The 16,479-nt window shown below is 39.1% G+C and overlaps 4 protein-coding genes across 9 annotated transcripts; 2 read left to right on the top strand and 2 right to left on the bottom strand.

Annotated features, from left to right (window-relative positions):
• The first annotated feature begins 10 nt into the window (after positions 1–10).
• LOC307046185 (C3a anaphylatoxin chemotactic receptor-like) lies at positions 11–2,201 on the top strand. The gene is made up of 2 exons (XM_079692415.1): positions 11–229; positions 517–2,201. The coding sequence occupies exons 1-2, from the start codon at positions 220–222 to the stop codon at positions 1,617–1,619; spliced, it is 1,113 nt and encodes a 370-aa protein (XP_079548541.1). The 5' UTR covers positions 11–219; the 3' UTR covers positions 1,620–2,201.
• Positions 2,202–3,314: 1,113 nt separating this feature from the next.
• Positions 3,315–6,563, bottom strand: lin37 (lin-37 DREAM MuvB core complex component). The gene is made up of 9 exons (XM_079692423.1): positions 6,131–6,563; positions 5,833–5,908; positions 5,701–5,751; positions 5,526–5,555; positions 5,274–5,359; positions 4,973–5,133; positions 4,147–4,278; positions 3,954–4,027; positions 3,315–3,684 (listed from the first exon to the last, which is right to left on the bottom strand). The coding sequence occupies exons 1-9, from the start codon at positions 6,162–6,164 to the stop codon at positions 3,597–3,599; spliced, it is 732 nt and encodes a 243-aa protein (XP_079548549.1). The 5' UTR covers positions 6,165–6,563; the 3' UTR covers positions 3,315–3,596.
• On the top strand, positions 6,508–13,999 carry proser3 (proline and serine rich 3). Of its 5 annotated transcripts, none has more exons than XM_079692387.1 (14): positions 6,508–6,648; positions 7,112–7,149; positions 7,231–7,339; positions 7,427–7,698; positions 7,931–8,082; positions 8,209–8,312; positions 8,848–8,936; positions 9,021–9,151; positions 9,351–9,583; positions 9,680–10,200; positions 10,286–10,463; positions 10,949–11,114; positions 13,611–13,692; positions 13,850–13,999. In XM_079692387.1, the coding sequence occupies exons 2-14, from the start codon at positions 7,139–7,141 to the stop codon at positions 13,899–13,901; spliced, it is 2,100 nt and encodes a 699-aa protein (XP_079548513.1). In that variant the 5' UTR covers positions 6,508–6,648; positions 7,112–7,138; the 3' UTR covers positions 13,902–13,999. The 5 variants fall into 5 exon arrangements, with proteins under 5 accessions (XP_079548513.1, XP_079548512.1, XP_079548511.1 ...); XM_079692386.1 differs by lacking the exon at positions 6,508–6,648 and adding an exon at positions 6,664–6,781; XM_079692388.1 differs by lacking the exon at positions 6,508–6,648 and adding an exon at positions 6,795–6,949.
• Positions 13,916–15,587, bottom strand: hspb6 (heat shock protein, alpha-crystallin-related, b6). 2 transcript variants are annotated; one of them, XM_079692432.1, is made up of 4 exons: positions 15,357–15,587; positions 15,109–15,266; positions 14,601–14,723; positions 13,916–14,507 (listed from the first exon to the last, which is right to left on the bottom strand). In XM_079692432.1, the coding sequence occupies exons 2-4, from the start codon at positions 15,262–15,264 to the stop codon at positions 14,352–14,354; spliced, it is 435 nt and encodes a 144-aa protein (XP_079548558.1). In that variant the 5' UTR covers positions 15,265–15,266; positions 15,357–15,587; the 3' UTR covers positions 13,916–14,351. The 2 variants fall into 2 exon arrangements, with proteins under 2 accessions (XP_079548558.1, XP_079548559.1); XM_079692433.1 differs by lacking the exon at positions 15,357–15,587 and having other exon boundaries at positions 15,109–15,350.
• Positions 15,588–16,479: the final 892 nt, after the last annotated feature.

Raw genomic sequence — 16,479 nt, 5'->3', positions numbered from 1 at the left:
TGATCATTATGTTCTAAGGAGTTCTTGTTATTTTGTCCACTCCCTGTACATGACTTATATTAATGCCTTGTCACAAAGCCATGGCAGCAGCAGAAGTACTGTTTCATTGGCAGCTGCATGAACTGAGAAGGAGGAGTAATAGGCTGGAGAATAAGTAGTGTCAGAGCCAGATAAATATCAACTTACAAATAAAAGACAGACCTTCGTTGCATACGAAAAATGGAGACTGGTAAGAAACTTTAACAAAACAGTTATTGTGATGCTTTTAAATAGCACTAACAGAAAGGTTTAACATTGTTTTTGCCAGATTCATTTGAAATGTATGTGCAGAAACTTTAGTTTGAGTTAATAAGTGATTTTCTAAACACAAGAGTGATTGGGTAAAATGAGTGGAAAGTCAACATGCAATCTAATACAAAGTATCTTGTGACTGCTTAAACTAACTTAGATGTTGTATGTGGTCACACGAGAGGCCAATAATGTCAGTAATTGCACTTATTTTTTGTTGTTCATTAGATGACACCAACTCCTCATTAAATTACACCTACTCCACTGTGGATGAACAAGAAGATGATAATAGGGTTGGCAGGGCCCTACAAACAACTTCGCTGGTCATCTACTGTTTGATATTTGCATTTGGGACTATTGGCAACAGTCTAGTCATCTACGTGACAGGCTGCAGGATGAAGAGAACGGTCAACTCAGTTTGGTTTCTCAACTTGGCCCTGGCTGACTTCCTCTTTTCAACCTTTCTGATTTTCACAATCATTTCTACCTCTCAGGGAAACCACTGGATTTTTGGACAAGTATTATGCAAGCTCAAAACCTTTGTGATTGTAGTCAACATGTTTGCCAGTATCTTTCTTCTGACAGCCATAAGTGTGGATCGTTGCTTGTCAATATGGTTCGTGGTGTGGGCACAAAACAAGCGTACCGTTGGCAAAGCCCAGATCATATGCGCTGTCATCTGGATTACTGCTGGGGTCTGCAGCGCTCCATTTGCACATGTTCGAGAGGTTTTGCCTTATGGGGAGAAGCTAATATGTAATGCTAGATCCATTACAAGAAAAGAAACACTGATTCTTGACATATTTCGATTTGTTATGGGCTTCCTGATCCCATTCCTGGTAATATGTGTCTCTTATGTGGCCATAGTTGTTCGTGCTGGGCACCTGAAAAAGCCAAGAAAACAGAGATGTCGCCGGGTCATTTTCTCTGTTGTTCTTGCATTCTTCATCTGCTGGTTGCCCCTCCATGTTTTTATTTTTGTAACCTCTTATAACCCAAATCCCGGTATCATCATTGTTCAGATTGTTAGTCCTCTGGTTTTGAGTCTGTGTTTTATGAACAGCTGCCTGAATCCCATTCTCTATGTTTTCATGTGTCATGAATTCCAGCAGAAGCTCAAGCGATCCGTGTGCTTTGCACTAGAAAGTGCCCTGGCTGAGGACTTGTCATTTACGTCCTCTCGTTCCCTGACGTCCTACCTTTCACGGATTTCTCGTAAATCTGACTCTACTGCACCCGTGGAGATGAAAGGCCCAGCCACTTTCTCAACCACAGAACCAGTTTGTGTTCATTGCACGGAGGGAGAGACACTGGGCACTGATGAAGATTAGTCAGAGTATATGAAACTTGTAATCAATTATCACAAAAGTAGAGTAGAAACTGAACATGGAGTATGGATTGATTAGTCCATCTATCTATGTGCAGAGAATGATTGATGATATTTTGAATATTTGTGCATTTTTATGTTCTCTATATTATCACCCCTAACCGGTGTCTACACTTATCTCTGACACCCGTTAATTTGTTGCACCTGTGACAAGTTCCACCTTTTTTTTTTAACTATCAAATGTATTTTTTATGAAATCACAAAGTTCTCTAGATCAATAATTGTGTGGGGTGTGCTGTGGCCCTGCAATGTAAATATGAATGTGTGTGTATAAGAATTAATTATTTTGTACAATGAAATTATACCCATAAATTCATCACATATGGAAATGCTTAAAATTACATGATAATGTGCACAGTAATGTTTTTTTTACTTTTAAGTGTTGTAAGCAATACAATTTCGAGATTATTTACAAATGTTGTTTTGACATGCCTCTATAGCTGCATAATACTGTCACGCAAAGCTGAGCTTCAATAATTGCGCTGTATGCATTTTTGTACGGTGAATAAAAACATATTTTTGATGAGCCGTTCTCTTCCTTCTTCAGTGTTTTTTTATCTTAAAGGAAACCACAATGGCATGCTTGACTTCTTGCATTTGCAAAAGTACTTTGTGAATCAGATCCTCTAGATTATGGCACACCACAAATCAGAAACATTAAGAAAATACAACTATGGGAGTGCACATAGTACTGTGTAAGCCTTTCTTAGTTTGGAAATGAACAAATCTTGATCTAACACTATTTGATTGTCTAAAGTGAATTAGAAGACGACCCTAGAAATAGAAAGTACTAATAATTAAGGTTGTTTTATAATTATATAAATTGTGCCTCCTAATGAGACTTGTAATTCAAAGGGTCGCTGCTCTGCAGTTTTGTAAATATGTATACTGTAGTACATACAGAGTTGAATTTGCTGTTACTTCCAACAAAACAGCCAGTGGCGGTTCTAGACCAATATTTTACTGGGGTGGGGGGGCACAATAAAAGTGGGTTAAAAGACAAAGACAGTATATAAAGTAATTGTGTAAAATTAACATAAAATACTGTAAAATTTGGTATTTGTTTTTTTAAAGGCATTTGTTTTAGTACATTTAATTTAAAGTCCTTTGTTTCAGTAGTTTTTTTCATTTAGAGTATTTGTTTTAGTAACTTAAGTGACAATTGAATTAAAAGACATAAACAGTATTTGCTTTTATATAAGGTTATGAACAGTTTAGTCTCCACTGTACATCCGGGTCTCTGATTTCATTTAGTTCCAATAAATCGTAATATTGTAACCTTTTTTTTGGAGGGGAGCCAGAGGGGGGTTCCCTGGTCAGTGGTATGGGGGCACTTGCCCCCCCCTGAAATCAGCAATATTACAACAGAGAACAAGTTTAAATATGTGGGCATTAGCTAAATCTCATTTGCAGTATGGTGTCACCTATGGATAGGATGGTTGATTAAGAACTAACACGCTACTAGTATGCATTTCAGAAGAAAGTGAGTGAAGCCATAAATGTTATCTATGAGCTTCACATATAGACTTATTAATGCTCCAAGCCAGACCTCTTGTATATTGGCTGTATTCTCTTATACCTGTGTTAGAGACAAGGAAGCAAGTTTGACATTTTAAAATAATCACAATTGACTTCAATGTTGATGCTCCAGGATAGAGGAATTGTTTATTCAAAATTCTTAAAATTGTATGAATAAAGTCCTGCATGAACACATTCCAGCAAAGCAAATTGAAGCAAACTTGAAACTCCTTCAAATAATCTTTTTTTTTGCCGTGATGTACAATATAGTCTTAATAGGGCTGAGGGATCTGTTAATGCTTTCCTTTGAATAAGTGTTTATTCAAAAATGGACTGTTACGCTGTGGCTCCCTTTTAATTGCATAGAGTCCATTCTATGGTGGAGAGCTGCAGTACGAGGCAGTTAGCGATCATAGAGCTCCTTCATCTCCTTCAGGACCTTGATACTCTCGCTGTATCTCAACTGGTTCTTGTTAGAGCATTCCTTCCACCTGTAATTTAAAAAAAACGAAATGTGTCAGCTCATCTCACAAACACGTGGCGGTTCCAGTTGTTTGAAAATCTGGTTTACTCACACGCCCTAAAGTGTGCAGCATGACCGAATCGATACCGGCAACAATTCAAATATGTTTCATGTTTACCGAGAGAAACACACCCATGGGTGAAACCCTGCCCTCACGGTGGGTTGACTACAGTGCACAGGGCAATGCAAATGTTTATAATTATTCTCATTTCAAGGAGCTTTTAATGAAGAACATACTTGTGCCTTATCTTTTTCCAACGCTCCATGTGGTCACATATGAGAGAACCTGATACAGGAGCTGAATCTGTCAACTGTGGAAAGAAATTATTTTCAGATTTAGCTTATTAAACCTCTCTTATTTAGCTCATGCGTATCATGTCATATCACTATTCAGACAATGAATGATTATCATGCATATTGTTTTTAGAACCTTGGTCACAGTGGGTTTTTCAGTCAGTGGGATCCTGAGGTTGATGGGTTCACCAGATGAGTTGACAGGACAGGCTGTTGGAGGAGGCAGTCTGTAGACAATCTGGCCTTTACCATTCATCATGTCTGTCATCTGGAGAAAGAAAGACATGTGGATACAAAAAAAGGTTAACAGCCATTTACATAAATTATTCCTGGATTTATAATTCCCAAAGATCATGGCAAGAAACAACTAATGATGCATTTAGTACTATAAACAAGTAAAACGTATTTATCAAAATCAGAACTAAAGTTTTACAATTAGACGGAAAGGTTAAATTACTAAATCAAACACAAAAAACGTTTATGCAATTATCCCATTTTAGTTTAGCAAGGATTCTGAAATATCTTCTGTAGAGACATTCGACAACCATCATCCATTTAACGATCATATAGAATTATGCTTCAGGTGCAAACTGAAATTGTATTTTCCAGAAGGGACTGGGAGGAGAGCACAACACTCCTGTCTTTAATAAGAGTTTTATATGTGTTAGCCACAAGGGAGCAGCCTTACGCAGGTAGACATACAGAGAGGTGATACTGTTTTGTAAGAGCACATTATAAATGCATTAATGCAATGTTCAGTTAATGTTTTGTATTATAAAAGGTTTTTGTAAAATCGTTTAACCATTTAGTGTCCAAATATTTTTGTAGGTATTTTTTTAAGTATATACAGATGTATACAATTTTCAGATGACACTGTGCTTCATTTTAAACAATTCCTGGCAATCAAAAAATATGCTTGTGAATATAAAAAAAAGATAATCCAGCATCATGGGTAGCCTCACCTCGTCCTCCGCCATGCTGTGGGGGGGGCTCGGGGAAGCAGGCGGAACTCGAACAGATGGGCTGTTTCTCATCCAAGCACGGCAAATAGGATACAGTGGGGTGCTGGTGTTGAACTGAGCCAGATCCACGCTGCGATCAAACAACTTAATAATATAAGCATCTAACAAGGGGAGAAAGACAGACAATAGAACGAAAAAAGGTAAGGAGTTGTGCAATAAAGTGGTAGGTAAGGTGAGCACACAGTAATTCAGGGATAAAAAGGACACATTTTATGATTTCTTATATTTTCACAACATTTACTTTGTTTGTGTTGATTGCTTTCTGGTATGCCCTCATCCATCTCTTTTCGCTTCTTCCTCCGGTGCTGTGGGAATCGAGCTGACGGCCTGGACGAGTCAAAACAAGCATAGGGCCTTTAGATTTAGATTATGGTGTGCAAACAATGTAGAACTATAAAACAGGAAATGGCAAGGTTTGATTTTGAGCTACAAATGCAGATAATTAAAATAAAATGTTAAGGTATTGTCAACCCAGTAGAAAAAAGACACTTGCCTTTTTCCAGCAGATGATGGAGACAAATCCCTAGAGATGGAAAGTAAAACATGAAATATCAAAACAAGCTTTAACACTTTGTATTTATTTAATATTTAAATAATATAGATATGTATTTATTTATTAATAACGTCACCAGCTACAACATATTATACTGTACATTTTACAAACATACTTGTTTAAGGAATCCGCTGATATTTTTCCAGTATCCCCTTCATTTTGTTCCCTGTTCAAACACAACGACATTAGTCTGATTGGAAAATAGTGACAATGATGAGATGAGTTTAACATTTGAATCCTAACTGACTTTTCACTTTCACTCCTCTCCACAAGTCCCTTGAGCACATCATCCAATCGGCTGCGTGCACCAGCACCCTCTGAATCTGAAGAAGCATTGATATAAGATGTAAACAATTAGGATTTTATAAAAAAAAAAAAAAAAAAGCAGTAACGTAATGGACCACGAAGAGTTAATTTGAATGCATGGCAACTTTATCACTGCATGTAGGTAGTGGCTGACCAAATGCAATACGTGTGCTTACATCAGGGGGACTTGATCATCGATTACATTCATTTAAAGTGAAAAATGTAGCAGCGTTACTCACCTGGCCTTTCAGTCTTTATCTTGACGTGGTGCATTATCCCCACCTGTTTGTAACGTCAGCGTTAATTGGGTGAAAGCCAACTTTTAGAATGCGGCGTTCACTCTCGGTCACCAATCTCGGGTTTGTTTTCTGTAACTGGTGCTACTTGACAATAGCATATGGATGCTACAGGACGTTGTCTTACTAACGTTTGCCAATTTAGCTAGTCGTTAGCTGCAGTTATCTTACTGTTTACAATCAGCTAGCCACCTGTTTGTATAAAGTTAAAGCTAGTTTTTCAAGCTCAATAATATCTACATTCATCGATGACAATTAGTTGACTGACTGTTTCCCGTGGTGATTTTTATAAATTAAAATAAAGGTCAGACGTGTCGTTTAAAGACCGTCGCGTTTACTAGCTCAAATGACCGTTGCTAACTTAGCTTGTTTTCGATCGACCAGACTTTCCTCTTCCGCGCGCTTCCGGTTTCCTACTGACTGATTGGCACTTGGGCTACGAAGGCGTTCTACGTGATTGGGTAACTGTTATGTCCATCATGAACAAATCCGGTTCCTATTGGCTGTATGGCTCTCAGTAAATAACGATCGACATAAACAGTGGCGCTTCCTTCTGGTTGTATCGGTTATGTGATATATGTCCAAAAGAGCAAAGTAATTATGTGTTTAGTTTCCTTTTTTTAATCGTTGGATGTATAAGACCTTTCTATGTTTCTGCTGTAGCATCTTAATTTGCTATTTTATGCATAATTGATGTCGTACTGGCGTGTGACTCCATGGTAACTTTCCTTTGTGGACATGCCAAGTCAACTCAGCAGGCTGGTGAATAATGTGCTATCATCTTAGTTAACAGTTTGTTACAATTATGTAAAGTCAGGCTGACGTGACGACCTATAATTTATTGTCAAAAAGCTAATTTGGGATCCGATATAAATCTGAAGCACAAACAATTTATACTGTGCATCCTGTTTTCTTGCTCGTAAGAATCACCTCTGACTTTCAAAAGCTGTAATGAAATCCAGGTAAGATATAAATATCACATTATTTATAATACCCTTAACAATAGCTACAGTTGGTCACAAATGTAATTTCTTTTTTTACAGTGCACCTGTGTTCACAAGGCAGAATCCCTTCGAGCCAGCATCCAAAGTGGGGAAGGCACATTATCATCCATCCCGTAAACAATCCCTGTCAAAGAAAGAGAAAAAAACGGTATGTTTTAAAGCTGACTCCAAGTTTAGCCTACTGCAATTATTAAGTTATCTCAAACATGTCTCTCACTTTGTTGTTCTTTTGCAGACTCTGAGTCCAGAACGTTTAAACCAACGATCCAGTCCACAATTACACAGTCTGAGCCCAGAGAGCCAACGGCCGTATGACAAACGTGACCTACACTTTGTTTCCACGGATAGACAGCCTGCGTTTGAAGAATCCTGGCCCTCCAACGACTGTGGATCTTCTCTTGCCAGCAGTACTTCTTCTGACATGGAGAGATCTAAACAGAGTGCTAGAGCAGGAAAATCCACATTTTCCTCAGAGTTTGAAGTTCAGCAGAGTTCAGTGATGGCAAAGTAAGTTTAAATTACTCAGAATCCAGAATATATCCTGAGTAGCAATACTTATGCCCTAAGTTATCATCTTTATTAGAACTATTTTTCTTGCAGTAGCAATATATGAGGCATGACTGAACATTACCATGGGATGGTCACTGTGATATAAAGATTGGGAGATATAGAAACTGGTTAGTGGTCCTTTACTATTTATATCACTAGTCATAACAAACATTGATATTTTCTCCCTTAGGTACATAGATCGCTTTCGCAATGGTCAACCACAGAGTCGAGAGGAGCGCCAGCAGATGCCTTCTGCCATAGAAGAGAAGCAGCTGCCTTTTTGGTGGATGTCACCCTCATCTTTACCTTGCAGTTCAACACCAACTAAAACAACAGACAGAGGTAGATTCTCCCTTTAATGTTTACTTTTTATATAAGGGGTTATTACATTTCACCAGCTCTCTAATTTCAATGTGGAAAGCACCTTAGCTGGTATAACCTTTCTGAGGGATACCTTTCTCTTAACAGAAGTTATAAAGCCTATGAAAGATGACCATGGACCTGCCAGCTCCAGTCCAGCTGGACAACATCAACATGACAGATCCCCTTCCCCATGCAGAGGATCCCTTAGTGTGAGTGCTTTTGTGAGCTGTGGGACCAAACAATATGGCCTGTTACTGTCTTGAAATAAACTTGCCAAATGTATTTCTTTAATAATTACCAAAAAACACCAGAAACCATTCCATCTTGTTTTATTGTTTCCACATGCTTTTATATCTGGACCATTGGGTCTGCACTCTGCACCCTGCCCCGTTGTATAAGGCAAGTTTGTCTGGATGCCAAGGAACCGGAGTGTCTGCAGGAGTAGAGACGCCTTATACCGAAATATAAATATTTGCATTTCAACCATGCACCACATGTCCATTTGGAAACTTTCTCTGTTTACTAGATACCTGGGAAGCCACTGTTTATGCACCCATGTTTGAAACATTTATAGATTGCAAGCCTGGTCATGTCAGATGAATCACTTTCACAAAATTGTAAAAGAACTTCTCGGTATAGTGTTAGCAATATGAACCTAGATAATGTGAAGGAAAACGTAAATGCTGCTAAATCAATGTGCAACTGTTCTTTTTCATTGGTTTGTCGATCCTCTTTACTGCTCAGATTTTGTCAGACACCTCCCAGATGGAATTTGACGATGCGGTAGAGCTACTACAGCTTCAAGAAAAAGCCAACCAACTTTTGCTGAGAGGGTATGAATACAAGCAAATTACATTTATGATAAATGTGATATGATAAAATGTAATTAGTGTAAGTATTTTCTGTCTTTCTAACAGCGAATGTACTCTGAGTGATGGATCTATACTTGTCAGCTCAGAGGGCCTGGATTGCTCAGATTTCTCTTCTCCAGTCAGCGTAGATGAGCCTCCGCGAAGACCTTTGATTCCCAGTTTAATAACATCTACTGGTAAGGCAAGAGTGTTACATAGTAATACTCATTTGATTTTTGAGAAGGAGTTTTGTAACTCTTACTCTAGTACAAACTGCCTCAATGCCGTTCCCATCTCATCCAACTTTTCCTAGAAGATTCATATTTGTTCATGCCTGTTTTTAAACTGTAGTGCAGTGTTAGTTATATTATGCAATGTGTTTATTAATATTTACAGCAAAGGCCTGCTCAGACTCAGACCGAGCTGTGTTCTTCCAAAGATCCTCTGTCATTCCTTCTCTGGTTCCTCCCACACGCCGGGAAGAGGACATATTGTTCCAGTGGCGTTTAAGGAGAAAGATTGAGCAGGCCCGGGAGTGGCCCCCACAACAGACCAGTCTGCTTGGCCCCACTTTCAGCTGGCAGGCCCCCAGTTCAAACAATGCCTCAGCTAGAGGACAGGCTTACAAGGTTTGAGTCAGAGTATTTGACATTTTTATTTTTTTTTGTATAATAATTGCAGATTTACAGGATGTTTTATTTTCCTCTTTCTTGTATCTTTCATAGCAACACCGGAGTATTCAACCTCCTGACGTCTCACAAAAAGATACACATCTGCACATCACAGCTCCACAACTAGACACCAAAGAAGCTCACAAATCCTCCCCCCCGGCTTCAGGTCCACCTCCCTTCCCTGCCTTTGATGTCTCTGGCTCTTCCGTCTCTCATCCCCAAACTATTGCACATGTTCCTGCCCACATGCATTTACTCTGTGATGTCTTGCCCTGCCCAATCCAGTCGTCTCATGCTACCATGAAACACAAAACTTCAAAAAGTATAGATCGCACCAAAGTTGCCTGTAAAAAGATCCAAGTCCCTGCAAACATAATGACCACCATCACTGACCAACCTTCTCATGCACATATGCCATGCCCAACACCTGCTTCATCGGGAATAATAGAAAGAGTAGGGCTTAGTCACCACAAAAGATCTGAGAGGAGCAAGAGAGAGAAAGCCCAAACAAGAGAATCGGAGAAGAATGAGGAGAAGGCGGCCCCGTCAATCAGAAAGCAGAAGAAATCAACGAGGTAGGATTGAAAAATTCTAACAGTGTAATATAAATTAAAGACTGATTGCTCAATATACAATAATTTGCAAAGATACTGTGAATAGGGAACATGCTGCTGGCGCTGGCTCTACAAAGAGAAGTTCTTCACAACCAATAGTTTCCAAAAAGGTCATGCCGTGGGCAGAGCAGCCGCTGCAGGAGCAACGCCAGGGGTTTTCCAGTGAAAGCTGTACTGGCGATCATGCACCGCCCCCTTCTCCAATCCACAGGGCCTTAGGACAGGTTCTTAAGCTTTTTTCTTTATTCTTCTCCATGTTGTTTGTTAGACAAGGGCAATATGAAGCCTCAGAGGTTGTTTGCATAGTTTGTCTCAATTTTGTTATAACTTGCAAGCAGTATACATTATAGGATAAACGTAAAGAAGTTGCTATGCAAAATTCAATAATTTGTGGCAAATGTATGCATTTTAAATTATTCGTTTTTATTAAACAGGGTGAGTATCAAACACAAGAAACCTATATTTAAGTTCTTTTAATTTGTCTTCAAGAAATATGTCGTGTGAGGCATTAAATCATTTACATAATCAGGTGTACATGTCCGACCTCATTAGAATGACATTACATAAAGGCCATCACTGTGCACATTGTTTAGATGTCAAACATCATTGTATTTATTAATATTTCATATCATGTTTTGGGGATGTAGAATGCAATAATGCTAATTAAAGAAGCATTTACTAGCAGGATGTTCTCTTTGTGCTTCGACAGGTAATTTCAGAGGTAATGTTCCCCACGGCGGACTCTGCACAAAGGAGCCCTGACTCATCGGTTTCCCCTCCTTGCCCTTCCTCTGCACCTCCACAATCCACAGTTCCTCCATGCAATGCACAGAGCTCTATGGAGGTCATCTCACAGCTGCTGCAGGAAGCGGAAGGTCAGCTTAAGGCACGAAAGAGAGCCAACCTTTACCCTGTTGTTAGTTGTGGAGAATTTATTCTGAACTATCTATAGGTCCGCATTCACAACATGCCAAACACCCTAAATCTTTCTCTCTCTTTTTTCTGTATGCTGTATCAATTGTGATCCATGTTGAATGTTATTGTTGTCATATCTTGGACCCATCCTGTTCATCATATATATGCTACCATTGGGCAATATCATAAGTAATAACTCCATCAATTTTCATTGTTTTGCAGATGATACACAATTGTATCCATCAATTAAACCAGGTGTACAATTTCCATTAGTTAAACTGCAAGAATGCCTCACAGACATAAAGACATGGATGACCAGCAACTTTCTATTAATAAACTCTGACAAAACAGAAGTCATTATACTAGGCTCCCAGCACCTTCGGAACAAACGGTCCAACAACATAATTTCTTCGAATTGTATTACCATGACCTCCAGCACGAGGGTAAAAAATCTTGCTGTTATTTTTGACGAGGATTTGTCTTTTAAATCCCATATAAAGCACATTTCAAGGACTGCCTACTTCCATCTACGGAATATTGCAAAAATCAGGCACATCCTAAATCACAACAATGCAGAAACACTAATCCATGCTTTTATCACCTCCAGGCTGGATTATTGCAATTCCCTTTTATCAGGCTGTCCAAACTCATCAGTAAAGACCCTTCAATTAATACAAAATGCTGCAGCACAGGTTTTAACAGGAACGAAAAAGATGGACCACATCACTCCTGTTTTAGCAGCATTGCACTGGCTAAGGATTAAGTCCAGGATTGATTTTAAAATACTTTTACTCATATACAAAGCGCTCAATGGTCAGGGACCATCCTACCTACAGGATCTTTTAATCTCCTATTGCCCCTCTAGGGCATTAAGATCCCAGAGTGCAGGTCTGTTGGTGGTTCCCAGAGTCCACAAAAAAAGGTCAGGTGCTAGAGCTTTCGGTTACCAAGCCCCGTTCCTCTGGACTCAACTTCCAGTGATGATTAGGGAGGCAGACAGTGTCCACACATTTAAGAGTAGGTTAAAGACTTTCATCTTTAGTACAGCGTACAGTTCAGACTGGTTTTAAAAACCCCTTTTATACATCCTCATGGACCCTTCGTTTTATGGAATTGTATTTATTGTACTCTAACTGTATTTGTGTCATTGTCAATCAATCAATCAATCAATGTTTATTTATATAGCCCAATATCACAAATGTTACATTTGTCTCAGTGGACTTCACAGTTTGTACAGAATATCAGTATGACAATACGACACCCTCTGTCCTTAGACCCTCACATCGTACAAGGAAAAACTTCCAGAGAAAACCCCACAGTTTAAAGGGAAAAATGGGAGAAACCTCAGGGAGAGCAACAGAGGAGGGATCCCTCTCCCAGGACGGACAGACGTGCAATAGATGCCGTGTGTAAATTGAAAAGATAATACATTTGCAACATAGGTAGTCCAAATGTTTTGAAATGCATGTGTGTATAATAAGAAGATGAATCCACGAGGATATCCATCCAGGACTTATGATCCAGGACCGCAGCCACGACTCAAGATCCAGGACTCGCAATCCATGACACAGGACCGCAGGATCATCCATGACTCCGGATCCCGGCGTATATAGACACCAAAAAGAAAGAAATTTGGGGAAGCTGGGTTAATCGGAACATGAGAGTACACAGGTATAGACAGAGAGAAGGAAGAAGTAAGATGTCCCCCGACAAACTAAGCCTATATCAGCAAAACTAGGGGCTGAATCTAATCAGCCCTAACTATAAGCTTTATCAAAAAGGAAGGTCTTAAGCGCACTCTTAAAAACGGATAGGGTGTCTGCCGTCCGAACACAAACTGGAAGCTGATTCCACAAAAGTGGAGCTTGATAAGAAAAGGCTCTGGCTCCCATTGTACTTTTAGAGACTCTAGGAACAACCAACAACCCTGCATTCTTGGAACGCAATGCCCTAGTAGGACAATAGGGTATAATGAGTTCTTTAAGGTAAGATGGCGCCTGCCCATTAAGGGCTTTGTAGGCGAGAAGAAGAATTTTAAATTCTATCCTGTGTTCTATAGGGAGCCAGTGTAAGGCAGCCAGAACAGGAGTAATGTGGTCCCTTTTCCTAACTCTAGTTAGTACACGAGCTGCAGCATTTTGAATCAGCTGAAGCGACTCATTGTGTTATGTTCCTTTTTAAATTGGTATTTTCACATTGATCTTGTGAGATACCTTTGTTGTTTTACATTGCCAATTGTGTTTGTTGACTTGTGAAGCCCTCTGAGACAAATAGGATTTGTGATTTTGGGCTATATAAATAAACTTGAATTGAATGGCTTTTGGAGGCGTTTACATTTCAAAACAACTTATAGTGTTGCTTCCATACAGTATATTTACATGCTGACTTATACGTCAATATCAACCTTCTCCTTGGCTGGTGATTATCCTCAACAGAACTGTTTTTGTTTTTTTCAGATTCAGATGAAAAAGAGTTTGAAGATGACGCTTTGTTACAAGTCCTTCGCAAGCAGAGAAAATGGGTAAAGGAGCAGATCAGGTAAAATGATCATCTTAAATGTAATTGTTCAGTCATGTAAGATTATGTTCCTAGGAAGATGCTCATTTGAAAATGAGGCTCTTCTAATGTTATAAGAATCCTCAAAACAGAGCACCCCAAATTCCAGAAAAATAATCTACTGTATTTTTCTTTTCAGTGATGTGGACTCTATATTACATGAATTCCAGGACGAGCGAGAAGTAACTTGACCACTGACAAGAAAACACATGTATGCCTTTTTTATTTTATAAAGAAATACAATTTATTTTTGAAAACATATTTCCACATTAAAGATTTTGGAGATGTTTTTGTGTGCATCATTAATAACAATAACAATACAGGGAGTTTTCTTTACAAAAGTTGCGCACATTGAACTATGAACGCAGAATATTTACAAAGACTGGTTCTTTTAAACATCGTGTAAGATTGATGAGTAATAGCAGAGCGGTATATACAAACCTAAGAGAGCAGGGAATATTAGAACAGCACCAGGAACAACACATGGGCGTTTTGGCACGTGCATGCATGAGTGTTGCTGTGACTGAAGGAGCCCTCAAGTTATTTCTGTATGAGAGTGTGTTTTCTTAAAGGCTTATGTCGCACTTATTTTCATACATGGTGAAGATGGCAGAAATGTTAGTGTTTGGTATTATAAGGCATTATGTCGGTATGCCGGAGTCCTCTGTTTGCAGCATCGGTGCAGAAATAATAAGGATGCCTTCTGGAGAGACCGCTGACTCCAAAGCCATGGTGTCCACTCCCTTTGGGATTCGGTAGCGACGGTTGAACTGCCGTGTTGAAACTCCTGCACCATCCTTCAAAGAGCACAATGAATTCAAGTCTTGAGGATCTTAAATATTGTTAACAAACCTCCCTAAAACTGACTATGTTCCACCCAGAGTACTAACCTTCTTTTCTTCATGCTTTCCTTGCACTTCCACAAAGTCTCCTGTCACTTTGACCAGGAGGTCCTCTGGGTTGAAGAGCTTGACATCAACTTGAACTCTAAAACCGTTGTTGTTACAGTTCACCTACCAATAAAAGTGTAAACACTTGTTAATATTTAGAAATAAATATGTTTTAGCATAGTCAATACACCCAAAAGCCCTTTTTTGCTATCGTGCATTAAACCTAAAGGATATTTGAGTGTGAAAGTTGTTTTTGACCTTGGAAACAGTGATTTTAAAACATATATTTTATATATTTTTTTCAAAAGCATCTCAGGAGAGGTTGAAAAGCTACTTGGTGGATATACTTTTCAACAAAAAAGGAAAATAACTTATTGAATAAGTTGGTTAATTGTTATTTGGTATTACTAAATATATGTTTCAATATTGTTGTGTGTCCATGCAATTATATTGTTCTTAAACAGTTAATAAACCATACTAACAGCTGTAGTAAGTTTAAATAACCTACCTCTGCAGAGCCGGTTTTATCACTCTCTGGAATCAGTAATTTTGGAGACCATTGATAATTTCCATAAATCCCATTCAGCCGAGGAATAAGAGGTGGTAAAACCTTCTCCCATGGGATACCACCATCTGGCAGAGAGGGTGGCAGAATGAAGTCCATCTCTAATCAGTAGGAAGAGAACGTGTTTAAAAAGGAGAGTTGACTTCCCAGCACTTGAGGCTACAAACAACTCTGACCACAGCTAAGCTTACCTCTTCTTAAATTATCTAAACCAAAAGAGTGTGCAAGCAGGAAAGGACGCCCCCTGTTTCACTGCGTGTGTTCCCGTGTCAGTCCTAAAAGAGGTACTGCGAGTACAGATGATGCCCTGGTGCGCCCGCCTGTCTGACCCTTTATATATACAGTCTATGGACTGACCCCAAACTGCTCGCTCACGGGATGCTTGACGTGTCTGACAGCTACGGTGTTTGTTTTATACTGGAGTCGCATACACAGTGGGGGCACCTTGCCTCTTATGTTCCGGATGCGTACCCTTGGGTGTTGAGGCGGGGCCATATAGGATAAGGGTGGTGTACTTTATTGTTTTGGGAGTGACGCAGCTGTTGCGAGTTTACGGCAATTAACGTGTTATTCCCTGTTAACAATATTGTAGTCTGAAGTGTATTCCTAGGGTTTATGAAACAGAAACAAACTGTTTAAGTTTTCTTATGACTTACAGAGTTGTGAAATACATGCTCAAGGTCTGTTGTCAAGGAAGGTTTATCCAAAAATAAGTTCAAAAGGGATGTTGTTGACCCCTCGTGAGCTGATGCCAGACAGACAGTGACAGCAGGGACGTCCCTAACACATGCCTGAGCGCGTGTGCTTTCACCCCATCCATCACTCTGTGTGAAAGAACTTGTGAGGTCATTTACCTAAGTAAATGTAGTAATGTCACAGTACTGTCATACAAATACAACTCCTGCACTCAATAAAATAAGCTAAATGTACTTAGAAGTATCAAAAGTAAATGTCCTCATAATGCGGAAAATGTGCTCCTGTAGGTGTAATATGGTGTATTCATATTAGCACTTTAAGTCAGTATGGGGCCTAGACCACACTAATCTATAATACATCAAATATTATAAGCTGATTTTTAATGTTTTATGTAGAGATGATCTGAAATGTAACTCGCTGTCAAATAAATGCAGTGAAGTAGTATCAAGTGTTTTGAATACAAAATAACATGAAATGAAAGCCTCTCAAAATTGAACTTGAGTAGTACTTGAGTAAAAGTTCTTAGTAACTTTCCATCACTCCACACATGAAATGATGTCCTCAAAAGGGTTCATTAGTTTACTCCTCGTAAATCAGTGTTATTAAGGAACTCCCTGC

The sequence above is a fragment of the Notothenia rossii genome (assembly GCF_949606895.1).
Source record: "Notothenia rossii genome assembly, chromosome: 7".
Taxonomy (NCBI): Eukaryota; Metazoa; Chordata; class Actinopteri; order Perciformes; family Nototheniidae; genus Notothenia; species Notothenia rossii.
The sequence above is the reverse complement of the archived record's forward strand: the minus strand, read 5'-3'. Positions and strand labels throughout refer to the sequence as shown.

Coding starts and splice junctions, on each gene's coding strand:
- lin37 (XM_079692423.1), bottom strand. CDS start 6,164: ATGCACCACGTCAAGATAAAGACTGAAAGGCCAG. Junction 5,909..6,130: donor GATAAAGACTGAAAGGCCAG/GTGAGTAACGCT, acceptor ATGCTTCTTCAG/ATTCAGAGGGTGCTGGTGCA. Junction 5,134..5,273: donor AAGCAATCAACACAAACAAA/GTAAATGTTGTG, acceptor TCCCCTTGTTAG/ATGCTTATATTATTAAGTTG.
- proser3 (XM_079692385.1), top strand. Junction 8,313..8,847: donor CATGCAGAGGATCCCTTAGT/GTGAGTGCTTTT, acceptor TTTACTGCTCAG/ATTTTGTCAGACACCTCCCA. Junction 9,584..9,679: donor CTAGAGGACAGGCTTACAAG/GTTTGAGTCAGA, acceptor TATCTTTCATAG/CAACACCGGAGTATTCAACC.
- hspb6 (XM_079692432.1), bottom strand. CDS start 15,264: ATGGACTTCATTCTGCCACCCTCTCTGCCAGATGGTGGTATCCCATGG. Junction 14,724..15,108: donor ATAAAACCGGCTCTGCAGAG/GTAGGTTATTTA, acceptor TTTTATTGGTAG/GTGAACTGTAACAACAACGG. Junction 14,508..14,600: donor GAAAGCATGAAGAAAAGAAG/GTTAGTACTCTG, acceptor TGCTCTTTGAAG/GATGGTGCAGGAGTTTCAAC.